The sequence below is a fragment of the Bubalus kerabau genome, chromosome 23 (assembly GCF_029407905.1).
Source record: "Bubalus kerabau isolate K-KA32 ecotype Philippines breed swamp buffalo chromosome 23, PCC_UOA_SB_1v2, whole genome shotgun sequence".
Lineage (NCBI taxonomy): Eukaryota > Metazoa > Chordata > Mammalia > Artiodactyla > Bovidae > Bubalus > Bubalus kerabau.
The window spans coordinates 34,831,674-34,856,728 of NC_073646.1; the positions used below are offsets into that span (position 1 = coordinate 34,831,674).

The following is a 25,055-nucleotide window of genomic DNA, read 5'->3' on the forward strand; positions in this document are numbered from 1 at the left end:
GCCAGTGTGCCCTAACTACTAAAGCCCATATGCTCTAGAGCCTGTGCTCTGCAACCAGAAGCCGCTGCATTGAGAAGCCTGCACACTGCAATTAGAGAATAGCCCCTGCTCACTGTAACTGGAGAAAGCCCGCGGGCAGCAATAAAGACCCAGCACAGCCAATAAATAAATAAACGAGCAAAGGAAATGTGATCGCTGTATGCTTCAGTGAACCTTGGGATATGAATGGCGGCTTTTCATTGGAATTCCAGATCTCAAAACCAGTTTGGTTGGCCAGTTATCAATACTCTCCATTGCCAGGTTGAAGTATTTATTGAAAAATTGAAAACACAGATGCAATGTATTATACAAAGAAAAGTCTTAATACCCATAATAAAAGTACTGCTGGAAGGAAACAAAGCCAGTGGCTACCTGCCCTGGGAAGGTAGGCACTCAGTGAGAAATGAAATTCATTTGTAGGAACTATTCTAATGGAAAACTGGGGGGAAAGGTTAAAAACAGAAGAAAAACAAACCCAACCCCACCCCTGCAAACCGAAACGTGAAAGAGTTTGTTGTAAGTTTGAGACAAGTGCGTTATCACCAAGATTTCTCCGAACCCTCCTTGGTCTGTCCCCATGAGTAGTATCAGCTTAATTTAGGGCCTTCAAACCTGAGGTAGTTGAGGGTCACCTGAAAGACATGTCTAGAAATCACCTACTCTCAGAATCGGACCCAACGATGTTTGACCAATTGTTTTGTGTTGCTTTGGCTCCTGGGGTAAGAGACTGAGTCACCACTGTGGGTTGTTGATCCCGTTTGGTCTGGACCTGGGAGACGTGAGCAGCAGACAGCTGGCCCGATTTGCTAAGTTGATGGCTGGCAGGCCCGAGGTGGTGGTTTTCTTTGCGACAGGCAGTGTGGTCTCTGGAGGACCGAGGATGGCAGAGAGAGGGCAAAGCCGGTCTAGGTGGAAGGCCAATGCCAGGACCGAAGGCTTTCATTGGTGGGAAGGATTTCCAGAGACATGGAAAGGTGGTAGAAGGTAGCAAGAACTTCACCACTCATTAAAGACCAAGGTAAGTGGAGCCAGGAGACCCCTCTAGACTAAGGAGCTGGCCAAGAAGCAGACACCAGCCAGGTGTGAGCTCAGAACCAGCTCCTTAGCAGGAGGCAGAAGCAAACCAACCGGACTGACACGTGCTTGTGACCCCCATGGTACCCAGTGTAAAGCCTGTTGTCTGCCTTGGCAGCTCAGACACTTCCAAGAAAGGATGCTCTGGGCAGTGGTTCTTCCAGCCACTGGGCTAGGGACTCAAAATCAGGTGGGATCCCAGGGATCCTCCCGTGTGCAGCAGAATTAGCAAACAATCTAAATTCGAGTCTCCCTTAAACTCCGTGCTCAGATACAGATTTAACCCCACAAAAGCAGGTCTTTTGATTTTTTCCCCCCCTTATCAGGTACACTCATATCCTAATTCTAGAGATGAGAGACACTGTGTTACACAATTAAGATAATGGATACAGCTCTATTTCGACCTCTCGTCAGCCCTAAGCCATCTTTGATGTTGTCCTGCCTTGCTGTGACCCACTTCCACTGACCCAAGAGACTCCAGTCATGAATGATGTTACTCAGTGACTGAAAGACTGTGAGGTTCATTTTTAGCCCTAGGATGTGATTAATGGTTTAATCAAGGTGTTTCACACCCAGAATAACACGCTCGTTTTTAGAACAGCCAGGGTACGACATTTTGATTTCAGCTGGAGAACGGGCTAGCTTCTAAGTCAAGTGATTATGAAAGTAATTATACCAATTCCGACATATATTTCTTCATGGGAGACTGAACTAGCCTGTGTTCCTGTTTAAATAATTTCATAATTGTTTTATTACTCTGGAAAAGCTCGTCCAAGTTTTAAAAATTACTGTGGCTTCTTTTTAGAGGGAGGGTCATTTAGAGAAGCCTAATTTGGCTCAGTACACTAGATTTTCTCCCCCTTGGTAATTTGGAGCACAATCATCTGAATGGCTGGGATGCTGGAAGCAAGGACCAGCCACCTTGGGATGCTGACCCACGCTGAGAACACACCAATCGGCTTAATTGGTATAGCGGGGCTAAGGATGCTACATACACATCATTCCATCTGAGCCTTGGATGGAAAAATATCCATAGCTGAGCACAAAGAAGCAGTCAACGTAAGACCGGGTCAGTTTCTACGGCTGCCGCCTCTTTAGCCCAGTTTGGAGAGCACACATCTGAGTCTGATAATCTGAGTTAATGGGAGGCAGCTCTTCAAGTGCCTGAGAAAACGGAGAGAGAGGGAGGTGGTGGGTGGGTAGGAAGGAGAGTGGATTCACAGTGATCAAACAGGGGTCTCACAACCTGTCACGTAGCCGCACTCAGCTATGGTCCTTGGGGACAGGTCCTGGGACGTGCTTGTTGGCTACAATCTATGAGCTGCTACAGATAAAGGAAGGAAGACATCGTCTGTCCAAGATGGGAAGGTCACTTAAACTCCGGGGTCCATCTGGAGGTGAAGTGCTGGCGAGCTGCCCGTCTCCAGGACACTGTTCACACTCCTCCTTCTCATTCATCTTCCTCCTTCATTCTGTTCGCAAGGCAGCAAGGGCCTGGGACGTGTGGTTGGAAGGGGTCAGAGCCAGGGGTCCCCTCCCCCCTCTGGTTTTCCCTGACCCAGATTCTCTGAGAACTTTCTTGCTTCGAGATCCAAACTGGTAACAGACCAGATCTTGACCTTGTTTCTGTCTCTTAAAGACAGATGTCCCAGGGCAGCGATGCATGCCTTGCCATAGTCACACCTGAAATCTCAGTTGCTGCCAGCATTTTTTTTTGTAGGTTGCGATTGCTGCTGCTGCTAATGGAGGTTAGTCATAAATATTCAAGGTACCAAACTAAGCCCAGGGTTCTTTCCTGTTGGGAGCAAGATGGCCTGATCTTCTGGGTCTATTGATTAGGTAGAACATGGAACTATCTCCTTGAGATTCAAGAGGATGCCAAGGCAGAAAGGGATTGGAAACCCCTCACATGTTCCCCCTTAGGGCCCTGGCTGTGTCTGAAGGGAGGTGCCAACTTGAGGGACCATGGAACATTCCTCTGGGGGTGGGGGGGCAGGAAGTGTGGCAACTCTCACCAGCTGGGTTCAAGCATGGGGTAAAGGTTTTTTAGCCCAGTCACAGGGAGTTTCTAAGATGGGCGGGACTCCTGAAGACCTGGGCTGTGTGCATCCTTCCTCTCCCTCTCTCTGTCATCCCCTTCCCTTGTGAAGGTGGGCAGAGGCTTTCGGCTGGGCTCCAGCTTTAGAAGGCAAGGCACTCGCTCTCCTTCCGCTCAACCCCGGGGAGTGGCCTCGGTGGACCCATACTCGCTCAGCAGGACACTCGGCTCGGGGGCTGGCGGGGAGCACCACGGCGAAGCCTGGTCAGCACCGTCGCTGTGAGCTGCTGTGGTTAGGGGGCCCGCAATAGCCCAGGGCTTCAGGGGTATCCCCTGGGAGAGTTGGCTATGTGAGTAGAACTTGGGGGAAAAAAAAGAAAAAAACAACCCAGCCAACCACCATAAGAAGCAGTGGGAATCCATGGAACTGCCAAAAGAGGGGACACAGCCTTGGCATTCTCTGCCAGGACACTTCTGCTCCACTTCCGACTCGGCGCAGACTCAGGGTCGGGTCCCGGTTTGGAATCCATCAGCCCTCTGGTGCTCACAAGTTTGTGCAAATGATGAAACGGAAAAGACTGAAAGGAAGACAGAACAGGCTTAAGATCTCTCAGCAGCTCAGCAGCAGCAGCGCCCCCACCCCCCGCCAACAAGGACATCAGATGTTTGGGGGTAAAGCAGGACTTTCCAGGAAGGAGGTCCCCTCTGTTGGGGTGGCCCTAGTCCCTCCTCCTCTGGGGGAGGGGCTGTGACAGAACCCAGATCATGGGCTGGAACACAGAGGGTGTCCCTGTGGAAAGAATCTTTGGAAGGCCTGGGTAGGCCTGGGGTGGACCCCCACGGTCTGGCCCGTGACTGGGGGCAGAGTGCACGTACGCGCACACACACACACACACACACACATGCGCGCGCGCGCGTGCATTGATGGGCAGCAAGGATTTACACTCTGACATGTGGAGCATCGGTGTGACTCTATTCCTTTTCGGTTTTCGCTTCTTGCAGTGTAGATGGTGGTGCTTCGGTTCCTAAAAGACAAGTTACTTCTGTTTCACAGCGTTTCGTACATGCATGCATTCATCTAACCAACAACCATGGCTGCCAGGTTGGGCTCTAAAATGCATGTGATCATAAGTGAATCTCCCGGGTCAAGTGTCCAGGGAGGCATCTGTGGTGGGTTCCCAGAGCTGGCGAGCCCAACAAGAATCACGATCTTGGTTGATCAAGTTGGCCTCTTTGGACGTGTAGAAAAGCAGTCCGCTCAGATTCTGGGAGACCGGGAGTTCCTGGGCTGGTGGGCCAAACCTTCCTCCACTCCACCCTGTTTCTAGCTCTTGACTCCTTTCAGTTTCTTGCCATGGCCACCCATCACTGGTTCTAGGCAGCCGGAAGCTTGGAACTCACTAACCCTGCCTTCTGGGGTCTTCACCATTCACTATTCGTCCATTCACTACTCAACTGGATGCTGGCCTAAAACAAAACTCCTGGGGGAGAAAACCAGGTTAACTGAGCCTGAAAGGCTATAGTGGTGAGTGGCCAACCACTGGTCAACGTTTAGGTCTTGAAATGAAGTGAAGTTGCTCAGTCGTGCCCAACTCTTTGCGACCCCATGGATAGTAGCCTGCACCAAACTCCTCCGTCCATGGGATTTTCAAGGCAAGAAGTACTGGAGTGGGTTGCCATTTCCTTCTCCAGGGAATCTTCCCAACCCAGGGACTGAACCCAGGTCTCTCACATTGTAGACAGACGCTTTACCGTCTGAGCCACCAGGAAGTCTTGAAAGGTGACTACAAAAGCTTTCTGTTCACCACGGTCTACCCCAGTTTGGGGCTCTCAGGCCATTCAACACTAGAGAGAAGGGAGGCTCTGAGTACAGGGAGGAGGGAGAAGTTCCTGGTTCAGCTTTCCTGGAGGGCGAAGGCCCTCATCACATCCTCCCCACCTCCATGGGCTGCGCAGTCCTCGGCCAGGCTCACCTTCCTCCCAGATCACATCCTCCCCCACCCCCACGGGCTGCGCAGTCCTCAGCCAGGCTCACCTTCCTCCCAGATCACATCCTCCCCCACCCCGACGGGCTGCGCAGTCCTCGGCCAGGCTCACCTTCCTCCCAGATCACATCCTCCCCCACCCCCACGGGCTGCGCAGTCCTCGGCCAGGCTCACCTTCCTCCCAGCCCTCGGCGACCCCAGCCAGCTCGTAGTGCTTTTTCCGAAGCTCTCCCAGTTTCTGACGCTCCTTCTGCAGTTCATTTTCCAGCTCTAGCACCCTAACCTGTGGGGAAATTGGCCTTTTCTTTGAGCAGGGACCTGAGAACGGTCTCATGTCGACTAATCCCTTTCCTCTGTGGTCTGGGACTACTTCTTCTTTGTTATGCATGCTGTTTCCATAGCTCAACCAGCCCTCAATTTCACCCTTGTCTCTGCTCTGATTTCTCCACCCTCTGGTTCATCCATCTATCCCAGGGTCTTTCTCACTGGGATCCTCTGTTGAAAATGAATGATGCTTTATGATCAATGTTTAAACGAGAGAAGAGCTTATCTCTTATTCCTCTGATACATCACTAACTAAAAACCTACTGAATGTTTGTGAAAGTTGCTCAGTCGTGTCCGACTCTTTGTGACCCCATGAACTGTAGCCTGCCACACTCTGTCTGTGGAATTTTCCGGGCAAGATTACCGGAGTGGTTTGCCATTTCCTCCTCCAGGGGATCTTCCCGGTCAAGGGATCGAACCTACGACTCCAGGTCTCCTGCACTGCAGGCGGATTCTTTACTGCTGAGCCACCCTCAGCTATTAAATAAAAAATCTTGCCATTTGCAACAAATGGATGGATCTAGAAGGTCTTATAAGTGATATAAGTCAGCTAGAGAAAAGAAAAACACTGTATACTCTCTCTTATATGAGGCATCTAAAAAACAAGACAACACGAAAAGAGACTCACAGATACAGAGAACAGGAGTTGCAAGAATGAAGGGGGGAGGAAATAAGTGAAGGTATTAAGAGGTACAAACCTCCAGTTATAAAATAAATAAGTCATAGGGATGTAATATAAAGCTTAAGGAATATGGTCAATATTATTGTAATAACTTGTATGGAGATAAATGGTTACTAGACTGAAGTTGATCATTTCATGGTATATGCAAACATCAAATCACTGGGTATACACCTGAAACTGACATAACATTGTTCAATAAATAAAAACAGAAAGAAATGGGGGGAAAACATGGTGGGGGGGGAGGACAACTCTAATGTTAAGTCTACCTGTATGATATATTCTAATCCAGTTACAACCCATCTTTCAATCCCAGTTCTCTGTAAGTCCAGGAAGAAACCAAATACAATGGTTCTGGTCTTTTTGAGGTGTTGGGATAACTTAGGATTACTACTGTGGAGGAAAAGGTACAATCTCACTAAAGGAAGGGTTGGTTCTTGGTTATTCCTTCTCATTAACTTTAGGAGTTGGTTTTTTTTTTGGAGTATAATTGTTTTACGATGTTTATTAGTTTCTGCTGTACAATGAAGTGAATCACCCATATGTGTGTGTGTATATATATATGTGTGTGTGTGTGTATCTCCCCCTGCTGCTTGGACCTCCTTCCTACCCCCAATCCTACTCCACTAGGTCATCACAGAGCCCTAAGCGGAGCTCCCCGTGTTATACAGCAGCTTCCCACTAGCTATTAAATTTACACATGGCTATGTATATATATGGGCTTCCCTGGAGGCTCAGCAGGAAGGAATTCTCCTGCTAATGCAGGAGATAAGGGTTTGATCCCTGGGTCGGGAAGATCCCCTGGAGAAGGAAATGGCAACCCACTCCAGTATTCCTGCCTGGAGAAACCCATGGACAGAGGGGCCTGGTGGGCTACAGTCCATGGAGTTGCAAAGAGCCGGGCACGACTTAGCAACTAAACAATAAGTGTATATATGTCAATGCTACCCGCCCAAGATTCTGATCTTTCCTAATCAACTATCTCCACCTCCACTGTTTTCTTCCAGCATCATTTATGTTCATTCTTGGGGTGATATGTATATCTGTATTCATTTCTCCGAGCCTCTGACTTCTCCCCATGGAAATAATATTTGGGGTCAGTGTCGTAGGCAATAGTCTGATTAAACTTACTGATGGAGTTCCTACCTGGGAATCCATCTCCTGCCGTTTGATCTGGGTCAGCGTAATGCTTGAGAAGTCCATGCTGTCTGTAAGAATGGGAAAACGAGGGTCTTGTTGAATGATACTCCAGCTGACATTTACTTGAGAAGTGGCCGATGCCAATGTTCTGCTGAAATTCCTGGTTTGTCGTTTACCAACAGATGCGTGGATGTCAGTAAGGGGCAGAGTAGAAGGAAGACAGGGTAACCAGGATCAGAACTGCTCCGCACTCCGTTAATGGACAATTAGGCCTGGGGGGCCATTTCTCTGAATTCAGAGGAATGACTCAATGGAAGAGCTAGCTCAGGCCTGTCCATATAGTGCTATCAATAGCATGCCCATGGGGTGTCTCAACTTACAAGAAAATAAGTTGGAATGTACAAAGACGAAAAACCAGACAGAATTTGGAAGCTGGCCTGTGGGAAATTGGGATGGTGGAGAAGAATGTACCCACCCACACACGATGGAGAAGAAAAGCTCAGCTTCTGAAAGCCTACCTGTGTCCTCGATCTGTGATTTGCCGGAAATAGTTGAGGCCACCACCTCGGCAGTGGCCTGGTTTACGGCCCGAGAGGCCTGCAGCAGCTGAGCCAGGTTTGGGCTGTTCTTATCAGCTTTCACCTGCCAGGACCAAGCAGATTTAGGGTCACACAACAGTCAAATGACGGCTCTTGACAAATACATGGGCTCTGCCGTGGCCACCCACGAACTTCTCAAAAATCACTCCCTGTGGGGGTCAACCGCTGCCATCACCCTCTAGTATCAAAAATCATTTCTGGCTTATTTGCCTGGTGGCCTTGAACTCTAACTGTATCAGTTTTTGAAAAATTTACGTTTAATCGGAGGATAATTACTCTACAATATGGTGATGCTTTCTGCCATACATCAACATGAATCAGCCATACGCATACACATGTAGACCTTAAAACCGCCCTCCCACCTCTGTCCCCCTCCCACCTCTCTCCCCATCCCACCTCTCTAGGTTGTCACGGAACACTGGCTTTGGGTCCCCTGTGTCATATAGCAGATTCACACTGGCTTTCCACTTTACACGTGGCAATGCATATGTTTCAGTGCTACTCTCTCAAATCATCCCATCTTCTCTCTCCCCTCTATTTTGATAAAGTGTTCCAGTTGTGAAACCCAATCTGGGACCATAAACAAGGACAGTAAAAGAACACTCCCCAGGGAAATATACACCCCATGGAAAGATGTTGGTGATGAGCTTTGTGTTGGGATTAGTTGGAGCAATGGTTCGAATCTGGAGCCTTTTGAAGAGAGGCAGACATTGGTTGCGGAACCTCAGAGCCAAGCCAGGGAACCAGCTAACTGGGCCGGTGTTGTGCTTACTTGAGTGCTCCTTGAACGTATGATTGCTCAGGGGTAGGCATGGCTGGACCCTTAAAGGCCATTTGCAATAAAAGTGAGGAAACCAAGAGGAGGGCATGTGGAGAGCGGCGTAGAAGGGCACCCTGCTGAACGAAGGCTTTTAGGAGACCCCTGGAGGCAGAATTTTAATTTGAGACTCAACCTACCTGGATGCTGGATAAACCATCTGTTCTTGGGGCCAGCGCCAGGGTTCGGGTTTCTAACCTAGCCAGACCTTACAGTGCCCTGGGGCAGCTGTTTCCAACCTTTTTGGCACCAGGGACCGGTTTCATGGTAGACAATTTTTCCATGGACCAGGGTCAGGGCTGGGGTGGTGGTGGCTTCAGGGATGTTTCAAGCACACTTTGTTCATTGTACACTTTATTATTATTACATCAGCTCCACCTCAGATGATCAGGAATTCGATCTGGATGCTGGGGACCCCCCTCCCTCGTGGGGAGCCCATCACAGATCCTACCTTGGAGGCGGCTACAAGCTGGGCGGTGCTCGCAGCGATTTCACGTGAACACACCATGAGCTCCTCGAACTTCCCTCGGCCTTGCACGACCATATCAGCTGCGTCTCTTGAGAGTCAGGAGACCAGACGGGTTAGGAAACTGAGAGCTGTAACCCCTGTGTTCTCACTGAGACGACTTCCATCACCTTGGCAGACCGGGAACCCAGCCTGCCTGCCCCACTCCTGTGATGCCCCAGGAGACCCAGGTTCCTTTTTAAACTTTCAGTTCTATTAACGTCCTTATCAGCAATCCATTTCTAGGGGCCAGATTTTTCCCCTCAGTTGTTCCCTGGGGTGGATCACTGGAATGGGGGTGGAGGTGAGGAGCCCTGGGTTGGACAGATACTTACACCAGGACAGTGGCTCCCCAGCCCACAGCTTTGGCAGCTGAGATAAGTCCTTCTGTCCATCGAGAATTCTTGGCATAAAACTCTTTAGGGGATGCTGTACCCTGGGGAAGAGAGAAGTAATAATAGCGACATTTTATTGTGTGCCCACTACCTGCCAAGTACTTTTTATATGTATTATCCCATGCAATCTTCACAGTAACTCTGAGGCGGGTGAACATTATTATTCCCATTTTACAGATGAGAAAGCTAAGATTCAGAGAGGCAAAAATACTTTCACTTAGGATACGCAGAAAATAAACAGAAACAAATCCTAGGCTTTTCTGACTCCAAAGCTGACAGCATTTCCATTACATCCCAATATCTCTATCTTGTACATATAAGAAAATATATACTGGGACTTCCCTCGTGGTCCAGTGGTTAAGACTTTGCCTTCCAATGCATGGCGTGCAGGTTCAAACCCTGCTCGGGGAGCTAAGACCCCACATGCCTTGTGGCCAAAAAACCAAAATGTAAAACGGAAGCAATGTTGTAAAAAATTCAATAAAGACTTCGTTAGTGGTCCACATCAAAAGAAAAGAAAATATACTATTCATGCTGCTGCTGCTGCTGCTAAGTCGCTTCAGTCGTCTCCAACTCTGTGCGACCCCATAGATGGCAGCCCACCAGGCTCCCCCATCCCTGGGATTCTCCAGGCAAGAACGCTGGAGTGGGTTGCCATTTCCTTCTCCAATGCATGAAAGTGAAAAGTCAAAGTGAAGTCGCTCAGTTGTGTCCGACTCTTCGCGACCCCATGGACTGCAGCCTACAGGGCTCCTCCGTCCATGGGATTTTCCAGGCAAGAGTACTGGAGTATACATATATACAAATAACTTTTTTCAGGGAGTCTAGTTGCTCTCTACAATCTGCCAGAAGAGGACAGTGAGTACACAGTCAGTGATTAAAAATAAAATTTCTGGGGTTTCCCTGGTGGCTAAGATTCCATGCTCCCAATGCAAGGGGCCCAGGTTTGATCCCCAGTTGGAGAACTAGATCCCACATGCTGCAACTAAGACCCAGTCCAGCCACATGAATAGATATTAAAAACAAAATTATTTCTGAGGGGTCGGAGGAGTGGGAATTCGAGGAAGGCAGTCAAAGGTACTAGGGATATAATGTACAACATGATAAATATGGTGAACATATACCTATGTGTTAGGTATGAAGGCTACTAAATCAAAGCTTCCCTGGTGGCTCAGATGGTAAAGATGCTGCCTGCAATACAGGAGACCTGGGTTTGATCCCTGGATTGGGACGATCCCCTGGAGAAGATCCCCTGAATACTGGCAACCCATTACTGTATTCATGCCTAGAAAATCCAATGGACAGAGGAGCATGGCAGGCTACAGTCCATAGGGTGGCAGAGAGTCGCACACGACTGAACGACTAACACTTTCACTTTACTTTCAAGAATAGATCCTAACAGTTCTCATCACAAGGAAAAAAAGTTTTTTCCAGTTTCTCTCATTTTGCATCTATAAGAGACGATGGCTGTTCACTAAACTTCCTGTGATAATCACTTTATATGTGTAAGTCAACCAATTACTCTGTACACCTTAAATTTACACAGCGTCATATATCAATCAGGGATATATGATTGATATGGATATATGATTGATACGGAAGATCCCCTGGAGTAGGAAATGGCAACCCTCTCCAGTATTCTTGCCTGGAGAATCCCAGGGACGGGGGAGCCTGGCAGGCTACACAGTCCATGGGGCCGTAAACAGTCAAACACAACTGAGCATGCACACACACAAAATCACCTCTCAGACTGATAAAAAGCACTACCAAAGCAGATGTGGCTTCATTCCTTACAGAACTGTTTTTAGGCTCATAACCCCCTCCCTGGACCACTGTTTCCTGAGCAGCAGCTGCACACAGGGATATGAGAAAGGAGAAGAGAGGGTGATAACGCCAGCAAAGGAACGAGAAACTTGAAGGGACGCTATCAACAAGTGACGGAGGGAGTCTGTCTGCGTCACCCAGTAAACTGCTGCTAGAAGACAGGGCAGGGGCCTCCCTGGTGGGGTCCAGTGATTAGGACTCCGAGCTTCCACTGCAGGGGGCTGCAGGTTCGATGTCTGGTCAGGGAACTAGATCCATGTGCCATGCTGCACAGCCAAAAATAAAAGACAGAGAGAGGCATGGCAGAGCCTACAGTGCAAAGTTGGCAACTAAAGTCCTCACTTCCTCCTCTGGGGGCTCGGACGTGCAACGCACACTGAGTTTCCCTGGGAGGTTCCAGTGACATCGGTTGGGGTGATGAGCCTGTCGCTGGAGGCTCTGGCTCACTGCCCTCAGGGGACCTGGCTGTGCCCCAGCTTCTTTCCATGGCATTTGCTGATGTCCATGGGAGTGGCAGCTGGACCCTCAGGTGGACATGCATAGCTGGACGGCACACACCAAGACCTAGCTGAAGGCGCAGGGAGTAGACTCAGCCTCTCAGTGAACTGGGATTCAGTAACTGGTGTAACCAACGCCTGCTCTGCCCAGGGCCCTCACCCACGCCTACCCGGCCACTCTCCACTATCTCTCTCTGCAGCTCCTTCGAAGCCAGGACCAGGATCTGAATGGCCTGCATTAGGCTGGTACAGGAACCAAGGATTCTGCAAAAGAGCAAGAACAACAACAAAATCGTCAACGGTGCAAAACAGAGATCCACGACAACGCCGAAGACTATTTTCGTTTTCTTGCCTAAAGAGAGGCAGACCTGGGATGGGAAAGAAGGTAGGGAATATTCTGGAGGTGAAGCCCTGAAGGAAAGGTGTGTGAGAGAGGAGACTGGAGTGGGGATCGTCTCCATAAGGAAGAGAACAGTGGTGACTCCTGGGGTTCCTTTCCCCTGTAATGCAATAGTGTTATCATGGTATTAACAATAACACTGATACTGGGACTTCCCTGGTGGTCCAGGGGTTGAGACTCCGCACTGTCAATCCAGGGGACGCGGGTTTGATCTCTGGTCCAGGAACTAGGATCCCACATGCCAAGGGGTGTGGTATGGCCAAAAAATAATAATCATACTGATACTGACAATTCCACAGACTCGGCTGTTCCCCGTGGCGGCTTAATGTTCTGCTCTAATTGGTATGAGCCAAGGCAGGACAAGATGGATCCTCATCACCCAGGTGCCACCACGCCGCTCAAACTGACCTTTCGTTCACCTCCAATTTGACTCCTGTGTCTCCAGCTCGGGATTTGCTGAGCATCTCCTATTCAAAAAGAAGCAGGGTTTCCGAATACATCACAGAGACTGAGAACCCACCGGTGGCCTGTTCCATCTTGGGTCTGACATCCCGCAGATGCCGAGAGACCTAGCAGTGCCCACCCATGTCCTCGTGAGGGGCAGGAAAACAACTCAGAGCTCCAAACTACTCAGTGGGAGGCAGCTGGTGCGACCTATGGCCTGTGAGTGTCTTAACATCCTGGTACTGGGCTGATGAGCCCAGAATTCTGAGAAGTATGGCACCACGCCAACAGGGGCAGCTGCACCAGGTCCTCCTACCAAGGCGGATGGCCTGAGTCTGCCACCAAAGGACCTGTCCAAGGTGCCCACTCAGCTTTTCCCTGAGACAACAGCTACTGCCGATTTCCTGAGCACCTGGCCCCAAGACACCTGTGTGTTATCGCGCAGAACTGTTTACAATAGTGGTCCCCAACCTTTTTGGCACCAGGGACCGATTTCGTGGAAGATAATTTTTCCATCGACCAGCAGTGGGGGGTTGGGGGGGGGTGGTTTCAGGATGATTCAAGGGCATTCCATTCACTGTGCACTTTATTTCTAATCTAATGGTGCTGCTGATCTGATAGGAGGTACCTGACTGTGGCCCAGAGGCTGGGAACCCCTGCTTCCTCCCTCTGAGGAAGGAACGAGCGTCATCACCATCATATAGAGACGGAATCTGAATCTCAGCGAGGTTAACGTAACTTACTGGAAATCACACAACTAGCGAGTGATCAGTCTGGAACTTGAGGTTGGATGGCCTGACACCAAAGTATGGGATCCTTACAGAAACTGCTCATCTTCTCTTGGCTAGAACTTTCTATTTTCTGTTTCTCAGAGACCCTAGGGAGTTTGGGTTTTGGTTTGTTTTGTAGGGGGCTTTGCAGAGAAGGGGGCTTTCCTGGTGGCTCAGACGGTAAAGAATCTGCTTGCAATGCAGGAGACCTGGGTTTGATCCCTAGCTCAGGAAAATCCCCTAGAGAAGGGAATAACTATCCACTCCAATATTCTTGCCTGGAGAATCCTATGGACAGAGGATGCTGGTGGGCTACAGTCCATGGGGTCGTAGAGAGTCAGACATGACAGAGGTGACTTAACATGCACACACGCACATGGGTCTCTGCAGAGAATGACAGATATACCCAACGGACAAAGCTGCAGACGGGTAGCAGTTGCAAAGCATCACTTGAGGTGATCTCGCAGACACTCCCATACCTCTATTCTGGCCGTAGCAGCTTCAATGGCAGCGGAAGTGGCAGCCATCTCCTTGTCCACCAGGTCCCCCAGTTCCTCCTGTTTGATGTCCAGGCCTCTGGGCAGGAGATCCTGTGAACAGCATCACGAACGCTGAGACCACCCTCAGACTTCCTCTTTATCCTCCCGCGGCAGACCGGTAAACCTCCCATGACAGAAGGTACGAGGACCCGCCACGGAACACTTCTGCAAGCCAGGGAGGGGCTTGTCCGGAATTCTCTCTACCGCGTGAGCTCTGCAACCCCACACTCCTCCCAAGTCTATGCTCACTCAGAACCTACCTCCTTCCAAAAGGTCATCTCCATTGACCCCCACAAGGCCACTCAGTTGTAGCTGCTCAGACCCTGACCCCACCCAAAGTAGCACTGATTGAATTTGCTGCTTGGGAGGTACTTCAAAAACATCTTCAAATGGGGATGATGTCTTCCAACCAGACAGTCTGTCCCTTATTTAACTTTGCTTCGAGGGAAATCGTACGAGGCAGTTACTATTTCTGTCCTACAGATGGGAAGCCAAGGCTCAGAAAGGTCAAACGTCTTGACCACAGTAACTGCTAACAGATGGAGAAGCAGGGATCTAAACTCTGGTCTGATGGCAAAGCCTGTGATCTTTAGAAACAGTAAGTGTTATACACACAAGAGTATAAAATAGATATGAGTGGGTCAAGAATATGATGACCCATATCATCCACCACCCAAACTTAAAGAAGAGCTTAAGAAACCTCCTCAATACTTTGAAATCTCCTGTATATCCTGCCCTGATTCCGCCTGCCTTCCTTCCTACTTTCCACTTAAAGACAAACAATTCAGAAGAATACTTACCATGTCTTTTTTTGGTTTGTTTTTAAAATCCCTATGAATGTATCTTTAAACAATATAATATTGAGTCTGCATGTTTTGGAGAAGGAGATGGTAATCCACTCCAGTATTCCTGCCTGGAGAATCCCACGGACAGAATAGCCTTGTGGGCTGTAGTCCATGGGGTTGCAAAGAGTTGGATATGGCTGCAAAACTAAAGATTGCATGTTTTGGTCTTTATTTAAAAGGAACCATATTGCAAGTGAAAGAGGAGAGTGAAAAAGTTGGCTTAAAGCTCAACATTCAGAAAACTAAGATCATGGCATCCAGTCCCATCACTTCATGGCAAATAGATAGGGAAACAGTGGCTGACTTTATTTTTTGGGGCTCCAAAATCACTGCAGATGGTGATTGCAGCCATGAAATTAAAAGACACTTACTCCTTGGAAGGAAAGTTATGACCAACATAGCATATTAAAAAGCAGAGATGTTACTTTGTCCACAAAGGTCTGTCTAGTCAAGGCTATGGTATTTCCAGTGGTCATGTATGGATGTGAGAGTTGGACTATAATGAAAGCTGAGCACCGAAGAACTGATGCTTTTGAGAAGACTCTTGAGAGTCCCTTGGACTGCAAGGAGATCCAACCAGTCTATCCTAAAGTAGATCAGCTCTGGGTGTTCATTGGAAGGACCGAAGTTGAAGCTGAAACTCCAATCCTTTGGCCACCTGATGCGAACAGCTGACTCATTTAAAAAGACCCTGATGCTGGGAAAGATTGAGGACAGGAGGAGAAGGGAACAACAGAGGATGAGATGGCTGGATGGCATCACTGACTCAATGGACATGGGTTTGGGTAGAGTCTGGGAGTTGGTGATGGATAGGGAGGCCTGGTGTGCTGTGGTTCGTGGGGTTGCAAAGAGTCGGACACAACTGAGCGACTGAACTGATACTGCAAGTATTTTTCTATGATTTACTCTTTCACATACCATTCTGTGTGGGAGATTCATTTTATGACCTAGTAATTCTATTCCTGGGTTTATACAGAAACTCGTATGTGTGTGCATGAGGAGGTATATACAGGAATGATCATAGTGTGGGACATCTCTGGTGGGCCAGTGGTTCAGAATCTGCCCACCAAGGCAGGGGACGCCGGTTTGATCCCCAGTCTGGGAAGAGCCCACATGCTGTGGGGCAACGAAGCCCGTGCACCACAACTACTGAGCCCATGAGCTCCAACTACTGAAGCCCACGTGCCCTAGACCCCGTGTTCCAAAACACGAGATGCCACTGCAACGAGAAGCTTATGTACCGCAACTACAGAGTAGCCCCTGCTTGCCAACAAACCCAGTGCAGTCACAAATAAATAATAAATTTTAAAAAAACTTAAAAAATCCTATGACTATGTCATGTCTAGAAGGAAAGGTTGGCAGCTTCTCGTTCACCATAGTCATCCTTCATCCACAGATTTCAGGTTCTCCATCTCAAGGCCCACTTCTCCCCCATGAGAACCTGCCTTCCCCATGTGATCGCTCTCTTCTTAGCTGTTTTGCTCTCTCTTGTATGCATATTCAATGAATTCAACTATTTGCTGGGTGTTAACCACTCAATGAGTGAATAAATATATTGTCTTCATTTCAGGTGTTACCTGCCCAACCAGATAAAAACCCTTGAAAACAGGAAAGCCGTCTTTTGCTGCTGAGCACGGTGATGATCACACAGCAGACTCCATTAACAGCCAGTGATTTAGGCAGAACAGGAAAGTCAATCAGGCGGTCAGATTTTACAGTCCTCTTACTTTAAATCAAGTTTCCAGTGTAGAAAGAACTGGCTTAGAACATCACTGATTCCCAAGGAAGCCTCCACCCCTCACTCCAAGAACTACCTTCCGCAGGAATAAATAATACGGATCATACTTCGCTAATGGCCGTGATCCTGGTGAGGCAGCTTCTCATGGCTGTGCTGTCGGCATTCTCAAAGATTCTTTCTTCCTCCAGGAAAGACAGATAGGTGAGGGTCTCCTTGCCATACTGCTTACAGGCCTCGATCAAAGCTGCAGAGGCAAGACGACAGAGACTTTTCAAAGGTCCCCCTGGCTCCCTGTGCATTTGGGGCGGCCCCTCCCCTCCGGTACTCACAGTCGGCCGACTCCGGTGGGGCTCTAAGGCAGGTGGCGCTGCCGTGAACGATGGTGTCACTGGTCAGGTGGGCCAGGAGTGTTACTGAGTGGAGAAGCCCACTGATATCTGCAGGAGTTGAAAGGGAACTTTCTCAGTCCTGCTGGAGGGGTGTCACTTCGGTCCCTCCTTCCTCCCCACTTTGCAAGAGGGACACACACACTCTTTTTCTGGGGGCGAAGGAACTGATGGTCATTGCTGTGTTCCAATGTTTCTGAACGTCACCTGGCTGTTGCTAGCAGTATACTCTACTTATCCTTCAGCTCTTACCTTCCGGGCACACCAGGTACTGGCTCCAGCATTTTTCCAGCTGCTCAATGCAGCTGGAAGTGGAGTTGACCTTGGACAGCAGATGATCTGTGAGAGGAAGACAGGGTGAAGTCAGAACCATGGTCACAGCTCGCTTCATCCCCATTAGTTAATCTGCCTCATGGATGAATTTGGGGGGCGGAGGGTGGTGGTGGAGGCGGGAGGCATGTTGCCCTGAAGGACCAGCCCTGAGAGTGGGGAGGGAGGAGAGGTCGTTGGCTATGCTGACACATGATTCTCTCACTGTAGCTCCAAAGGCCCTGCTTTGGAGTCATCTGGTCCTTTAGCCAAGAACCATGGCAACCACACCACGGTCTCTTTTCCGCCCCTCATTTCCCATCACTGCCAATTGAATTTAACCGGGCCTTCTTGTCAAGTCTTTCAAGGCCCTAGGCATTGGCCTATACAGGAAAAGAATCTTTAAAAAAATATTTATAAAGTATATGTGTAACTGATTCACTCTGCTGCACACCTGAAACTTTGTGTTCAGTCACTAAGTCGTGTTCAACTCTTTGCAACCCCAGGGACTGCAGCCCGCCAAATTCCTCTATCCATAGGATTTTCCAGGCAAGAATACTGGAGTGGATTACCATTTCCTCCTCCAGGGGATCTTCCCGACCCACGGATCAAACCTGTGTTTCTTAGCGGTCCCTGCAGTGGCAGATGGGTTCCTTACCACTAGTGCCACCTGGGAAGCCCACACTCAACATTGTTAATCAACTATACTTCAATTAAACAACAAAAAAAGGCTCTTGGATTCTCATTCCTCTCGAGCTCAGAGCCCTGGCTCCGTGGGGCTAATCTACATTCATGCTCTGCCCACAATGCCGCAATTCCCATTGCTGCGCCTTTGTGCTCTGATCCAGAGACTGCATCGCGTAAGAGGTAAAGTGCAGTCTCCCTGCACAGGTGTTGCAGCCCCTGGTTCTAGCACTCCTGGCTGTGTTCTCAGGTCACGTGCGCCTGCTTCATCACCCGACAAAGGAGGGATAACGGTACCATGCCCCAGCATCACGGTGAGGATCGCTGGACCGAGGCGCGTAAAGCACTGAGAATGCTGCCTTCACAGAGCATAGCGAGCACGCAGTAAACGTCAGCTCTTCCTGCTGTTTGTTTTTAATTTGGTTGCGCCGCGTGGGATCTCTGATCTTCATTGCAGCCTGAGGGATCTTTAGTTGCTGCAACTAAGAATTTACACGCCACAACTAAAGATCCCGCATGCCGCAACGTCGGCTGTTTTTATGGGTTATTATTCCCCACTTTTCTTCCTCTCCATGGCTTCACGTTTCTCTTCTTCTTTCAAAACCCAGCTCACACCATCTCCTGAGGAACCCACCCCCCCCCGCAGCTGCCTGCTCTCCTAGCATTTCTGCAGTCAACAAGGTACCCACGTGTGTTCCTTCCTTTGTAACTGTGGGGTTTCCTTACAGATGGGTTCCCCGCTGAACAAGATATCCTAGTCCTTCCTGAAATACTTCAACTAAAAATCATCTGTTCCCTCCCTTCTGCCTTGTCCTCAACGGGACCTCTCAGGACTTTGCCAACAAGCTCCCTCTGCTTCAAAACAAGCTGGAATCTCTTCATGGCTATCCACGCCGTCCCAGATCCCCCAGGGCCCGGATGCTCTTCTGTCTAATGTGTACCCCATCCTCTTGCAATGGGGGCCCCCTCGGACTCCAACGCATGCCCTGAGGACTCTGGCGGCTGGAGCAGTGGGCCCTGGCTTATGCCCTTGCTGACTCTTGGGGGTGTGCAGGGGGAGGGTATCGCTTCTGCCCCTCCATGCTTAAGGAAGATGCCTCCCCATCTAGATCTGAAGCTCACAGCAGCCGTATCTGGATTGAGACCACACTGTTCTCCTTAGAGGCACACAGGGCTGCCTGTCCCTCCCCTTCCTGGCATTTAGAAGTGTTTCAGGCCACAGCACCCAGAAGGCATTTCACAAGTGTGATCCACGACTGTAGGTGTCCCACCTTGTGGGAGGTGGCTGGGGGTGTGGAAAGTCCTACTGCCCAGGACATAGGCACTGCCCATTTTACAGATCCTAGGGGGTGGGGCCTAGGCATCCCCAGGCGATCCTAACACACAGCTGTGCTGGGATCCTGAGTCAGAGTCACACGGAGTTCAACGCCAACACGAGGATCGGTGCGGAGGGGCAGGGGGGGATGACACCCAGAAGCCAGGCGAGGGGAGGGGCACCTGCAGATCCAGCGCAGCTCGAGAGAGTGGGCTCCTCAAACAGCCTCAGGGCCTCTTGCACCACCTGCTCTGCAGCCCTCCTCGCCTCAGCCAGAAGCATCTTGTGTTGGTCCTTCTCGAGCCGGCATATAGATTCCTAGAGATGGTGGTCCCGGGAGGTGAGGGTTGGCCACAGACCTCCCTAATGAGCCTCCTCCACCCAGTATCCACTGGTGACACAGCTGGGATTCCTGGCACCTTAGCTCAAGCTGCTGCTCATGAGGCCCAAGCCACGTGGTTCGACAGAGAAAAAGCCTTTAACCTTGTCCGCGGGCATGTGCCACCAAGCACAGGAGGCTATGGCTCTGGACCATGGTGGTCCTTGGGAGAGAGGGCCAGGTCCCTTCTTATCTGCTCCGAGCGAGGCATCAGAAGTTATGCTCGCTGAGTATTCACCCTCACAATCTGGCCAAAGGCCCCAAACTCCCTTTCACAGCCCCCCTGCCTCCACCAATACCCACAATCCAGCGCCCATGGGTGTGAGACTGGACTTGGTCTGCCCCAGGAGCGCCCGGTACTCGCCTGTGCGCTGGACAGTTTGAGCTGTGTGTACTCCAGCTGCTCCCGAAGAGCAGACAGCTCCTCCTCCCGACAAGCCATGGCGCTCATCAGGCTGTCCCGGTCCTTCTCCAGGTCTGTGATCTGGGCGGTCCACTTTGCCTCCGACTGCGATGGGGATGGAGTGGCCCGGAGGGAGTTGCTGGGAGAATGAAACTGTCCCCTTCCCAGAGATCCAAACCCACCCCCAGGCCACCAGGAATCTGCCACCTGCATCCCCGAGTGCAGACTGATCCTGGATGGGACCAAGTGGACCACGTGCCGGTGGGGACGGATGCTGTGCTAAGTTGCTTCAGTCATGTCTGACTCTCTGGGACCCCACGGACTGTAGCCCACCAGGCTCCTCTATCCATGGGATTCTCCAGGCAAGAATACTGGAGTAGGTCATCATGCCCTCTTCCAGGGGATCTTACCAACCGGGGATCGAACCTATCTTTTTTGCATCTCCTGTATCTTTTCCTCAACACCACCTGGGAAGCCCTAGCTGACAGCAACCCTGAAGCCCAAGGGGAAGAGAATGAGGAAGGGAAAGACAGGCAACACTCACCTGGGCAGAATTTTCCAGGCTGCCTTGGACAATCTGGAGTTCCTGTTTGCTGGTGGCAAGTTCTTGCTTCAAATTCTCTAGTACTTCTGTCTGTTCTTGAGTCTGAATGAGAAGAAAAACAGGAGTATTATGATCTAGGTGGTGGCTTCGAGGGATAAATACGTGTAAAAAAATTCCCAAGCTATAAATGTAGATTTGTTTAATCTTTTTTTTTTTAACTATTTTTTTAATTTTGGCCATGCCATATTGTATGCGGGATCTTAGTTCCCTGACCAGGGATCAAACCCATGCCCCCTGAAGAAGTCTTAACCACTGGACTGCCAGGGAAGTCCCTGTATAATTTTTATATAGAAGCAAGAGAGGTCAGAATGAACCAATAATTTTTCTTCCAGTTACAGGAAACGTCAAGGGGAGCTTTAGGCATGGGGTCCCAAAGAATCAGACATGCTTGAGCAACTGAGCACCACACTCAAATGTCATGTTTGAGCCCACAAATAACACTAATCAAAGCAGAACCAGATTTTTAATTCAGGCATCCCAACACCTGGTAGGTATTCTGCTGACTCACCCTATCTCACCATCTTGAAGCAATCCCCCTTCTTTGATTTCTAAGTGGTATTTTTTTCAAAGAGCAGGTTGTGACCCATGAGTAAGAATTCATAGCGAACATTTTTTTTTTAATGCAATAAACAGAGCCAAAAAATAACCCACATAATAAGGTAAAGTATCGCTCTGTGAAACTTTGATTTTCATTAGATTTTTTTTTTTTTTAAACTTTTTGGTCATACCATGTGGCACGTGGGATCGTAGCACCCCGCCCAGGGATGGAACACATACCCCCTGCACTGGAAGCACAGAGTCTTAACCACTGGACTGCCAGGGAAGTCCTCCATTAGATGCTGTTTTTACTTTGGGACACAGAGAAGTGTGAAAGCCCCTGCTCCTAAGTGGAAGGCACTCTTTTATCCACCTGCCATCTCTTATGCCAACGGAACCTGCCGCCTAATGCCAACTCTACCCCAAGGCATGACTGCAGACAACTCCTGGCTGTGGGTCTTTGTAAATGCCGATCCTCTCTCTGACATCCACCTGCTTCCACTTCAAAACCTCCTTGAGATTCATCTTAGCTGATGAGCCCCACTCAACTTCAGACCTTTCATCACGTCATGCCCCTAACAGCGTACACATGAGTAACCATGTCCTGTGCCCTAGGGCCCCTTGCTACCCTCCCCACAGATTCTGTGCAGTGCTCAAAGCCCCCTCCATCTCGATGGACGGCACCCCTCCTCGACTCCCACCTACTTCTCCTTCCACTCACCTTCCGCTGGGCCTGGTCACTGACGCGCTGAAAAGAATCCTCCAGCTCTTTTTTCTCCCGTTCCAAATCCACCTGGGCTTGTCTGGCCACCGACACCTGTTTGGTCACCTCCGCATTCTGCAAGAGAAGAACGGTGTCTCAAATTGGCTTACCTCCCGCTTACAGGCCATTACCCTTGTAGAACCAAGGACGGCACTCAGACTGCAAGTGCCCTAAAGATGAACACAGACATTGCTTCCCCACCCAGAGGAAGCTGTTGCCTTCAGATGCTCGACTCTCAAGTATTGCAAAAATGATCAAGATGGGGACTATCACAAGTAGGGCTGGTACCTAAGGGGGAGCTTGAGCTATGACAGCCAGGGAGCTCTGGTTTCCAAGAAATGGTGGGGACACTGGCCCTGGAGAAGCCATCCAGCCTGGGTCGACATCTCCCCTGGGCAGGGGGCCCTGTGCACGGGGGACAGGGTGCTGGTGATGGTGGTGGTGAGGCTCCTACCTTCCGCAGCAGGGCGGCATGGTTCTGCACCAGCTCATTGTACTTCTCCTTCAGCTTGCTGTAGCGCTGCTCGTTGGCTTGGGCTTTCCCTGAATTGTCAAGGACCAAGGTGAGGGGTCTGCACTGGCGGGGCACCCTCTGCTCTTCTGATAAGCCAGAGTCCCTAGAAGACTATCTTGCTTTTCCACAAGCATCTATACCTCCTTCTTCCATAAAAGTCTTACTTAAAATTAAAGTCTTCTGGCATGTCTGCTTTAACAAAGAATCACCTGATTCAAATCCCTCCACTGATTCATGCCCCTTGAGCATTCCAAATTTGGCATTTTAAAATCAGTGTTACTGGCTGATGTTTCCTAAGCTGTTTTTCTTTTGTCTCCCCATCTCTGTGTTCCCAGCAGGGCCTCACGGGGAACTCCAACCCACCCTCCTAACCGCTGATGCTGATGTTCACGACAGCCCCTCTGGACAGACGCCAGGCAGGGACCCTGGTGCCCAGCCTCAGCCTGCATTCCAGGGCTGGCGGGGCGCCGCCCTCCCCGGCCCCACCCTCACGCCCACCCCAGCGACAGCTCCTCACTCTCGATCTCCGTCAGGCTCCGCTGAGCCTTCTCTGTGTCCTCGCGCTTCTTCTTGAGCTCGTCCAGCTCTGCCCGGAGGAACTCGCTCTCGTCGGCCGCCTGCTGCCGAAGGTGCTGCTGCTCGGCCAACTCGGCCTCCAGCTCGCTGGTGCGGCCCTTGAGCTGCAGCACGGCCCGCTGGCTCTGTGGGGAGGGCCCGGGGATGAGTGAGAGCGCGGGGTGGGACGAAAGGGTCCCACCTACCACGTCTCTAGTGCCAACCAAATAAACACCTGGTGCTTCCCAACAAGCTCACTCCCAAGGCCTCGCAAAGAGAGGTCACTACAAGCCAGCCACCCACCAACAGGGGGTGAGGGCAGGGGAGTTCCGGTTCTGTGAGAGGAGCCTGGGGGCAATGACAGACCAGCTAGAATGAGGAAGGGGAGAATGCTTGCTGCTGCTGCTAAGTCGCTTCAGTCGTGTCTGACTCTGTGAGACCCCATAGAAGGCAGCCCACCAGGCTCCGCTGTCCCTGGGATTCTCCAGGCAAGAGTACTGGGGTGGGTTGCCATTGCCTTCTCTGGAATGCTTGCTGGTCCCAGGTAAAGGATCTGATCAGCCATGAGTCAGCAGTAGATATTGCAAATAGCCGGCAAAGCTACAAGCCAAACCTTCTCATCACCACGTGACAAGAACAGGTATCACCACGGCCAGCTGGTGGTCATGATTCTCTCCAAGTATCACAGGGCCCCTGGAGTGTGGCTTCAATGCTGCTCGCAAGGGTAAGTGCACTGGAAATACACGACCACCTGGTGCTCTGGCTTTGGCATTTCTACTAATTAACCCTCCATTAAGATGTGGCTCAACAAGAGTAGCTGTGAAGAGAATTTAATATTGAAAGCTATCATGTGCCGGTGAAGCCCAGAGGTGGATCCGAGCCCAACTCATACCTCAGTCTTCATGTTTTCCAGCTGTGCTTTCAGTTCTCTGGTCTCTCCAAACAGCTGATCAATTAACTGATCCCTAGGAAGAGAAGGAGAGCAAGTTTGCTTCCACTGTGCTTCTCTTTCCTTTGAAATGCGAGCTGGGAGACCCGGGGAGGAGGTTAAAAGCCGATGTTCATTTGGAAACAATTCTTTGAAATCCTGTAAGTTAAACTCTAAGACCCGCAGTGTCTCCAGATACTAATCTACCACCCACAGGCCCACAGGTATCCCAGCCTCATTGGCTACTCCTCTAGGATTTGAAAGGAGTCAGTATTCAAAGGTTAGGACTTCCCAAGTGGCTCAGCAGTAAAGAATCGGCCTGCCAATGGGTTCAATCCCTGGGTTGGGAAGATTCCCTGGAGAAAGGAATAGCTACCCACTCCAGTATTCTTATCTGGAGAATCCTATGGACAGAGGAGCCTGGCAGGCTACAGTTCATGGGGTCACAAAAGAGTCGGACACAACTTAGTGACTAAACAACTCGAAGGTCAAAACGTTTATCTATGAAGCCCAAGAATTCCTCTTCAGTTGGTGTGGCGAGTAAGCTCTTGGCTTAACACAGCACCCACACCATCTGCTTTAACCCCACAGCCTGGACTCACTTCTCATCCTTGTTCACGCCATTCTGACTGTTGAAATTGAAGGGATCGCTGCTGGAGGAGCTGCCAAAGATGTCATCGAACTTGCTGTCGAATGAATTCTGCGACCAGAAAGGAGTGCGGACAAAGTTAGAGACCCAGAGGGGTCCGTGTGGGTCTCAACAGCCACACATGGGAACAGATGCTTTCTTAATCTGGTTCAAATCCAAGTACAGCGCCTCCTAGGAACGGCAGGGCAGCGTGATCTGTCTAGGTCGGCGGTTGAGTTAGAATGTGGCTCAACTTCTCTGGTGGTCCAGTAGCTAAGACTCTGCTCCCAGTGAAGGGGGCCCCAGTGCAAGGGGGCCCAGGTTTGATCCCTGGTCAGGGAGCCAGATTCCACATGCCTCAACCAAAGACCCCCAATGCCAAACTGAAAAGATCTCGT

General features: G+C 50.1%; 1 protein-coding gene across 5 annotated transcripts in view; it reads right to left on the reverse strand.

Annotated features, from left to right (window-relative positions):
* HIP1 (huntingtin interacting protein 1) overlaps positions 1 to 25,055 on the reverse strand; it is a 137,654-nt gene continuing 112,599 nt past the window's right edge. For 4 of the 5 annotated variants that reach the window (XM_055562257.1, XM_055562259.1, XM_055562260.1 and 1 more), the window contains 21 exons: positions 24,632 to 24,729; positions 23,994 to 24,066; positions 23,064 to 23,247; positions 22,487 to 22,575; positions 21,991 to 22,107; positions 20,673 to 20,774; positions 20,090 to 20,233; positions 19,529 to 19,664; positions 17,291 to 17,377; positions 16,982 to 17,089; positions 16,760 to 16,896; positions 14,010 to 14,120; positions 12,725 to 12,783; positions 12,087 to 12,180; positions 9,536 to 9,636; positions 9,147 to 9,252; positions 7,798 to 7,921; positions 7,286 to 7,347; positions 5,311 to 5,419; positions 4,095 to 4,176; positions 1 to 3,729 (listed from right to left, as the gene is read on the reverse strand). In XM_055562257.1, the coding sequence (XP_055418232.1) occupies positions 4,124 to 4,176; positions 5,311 to 5,419; positions 7,286 to 7,347; positions 7,798 to 7,921; positions 9,147 to 9,252; positions 9,536 to 9,636; positions 12,087 to 12,180; positions 12,725 to 12,783; positions 14,010 to 14,120; positions 16,760 to 16,896; positions 16,982 to 17,089; positions 17,291 to 17,377; positions 19,529 to 19,664; positions 20,090 to 20,233; positions 20,673 to 20,774; positions 21,991 to 22,107; positions 22,487 to 22,575; positions 23,064 to 23,247; positions 23,994 to 24,066; positions 24,632 to 24,729 (2,094 nt within the window). In that variant the 3' untranslated portion in view covers positions 1 to 3,729; positions 4,095 to 4,123. The remainder of the gene's footprint in view (positions 3,730 to 4,094; positions 4,177 to 5,310; positions 5,420 to 7,285; positions 7,348 to 7,797; positions 7,922 to 9,146; positions 9,253 to 9,535; positions 9,637 to 12,086; positions 12,181 to 12,724; positions 12,784 to 14,009; positions 14,121 to 16,759; positions 16,897 to 16,981; positions 17,090 to 17,290; positions 17,378 to 19,528; positions 19,665 to 20,089; positions 20,234 to 20,672; positions 20,775 to 21,990; positions 22,108 to 22,486; positions 22,576 to 23,063; positions 23,248 to 23,993; positions 24,067 to 24,631; positions 24,730 to 25,055) is intronic. The other variant, XM_055562258.1, reaches the window with a different exon arrangement.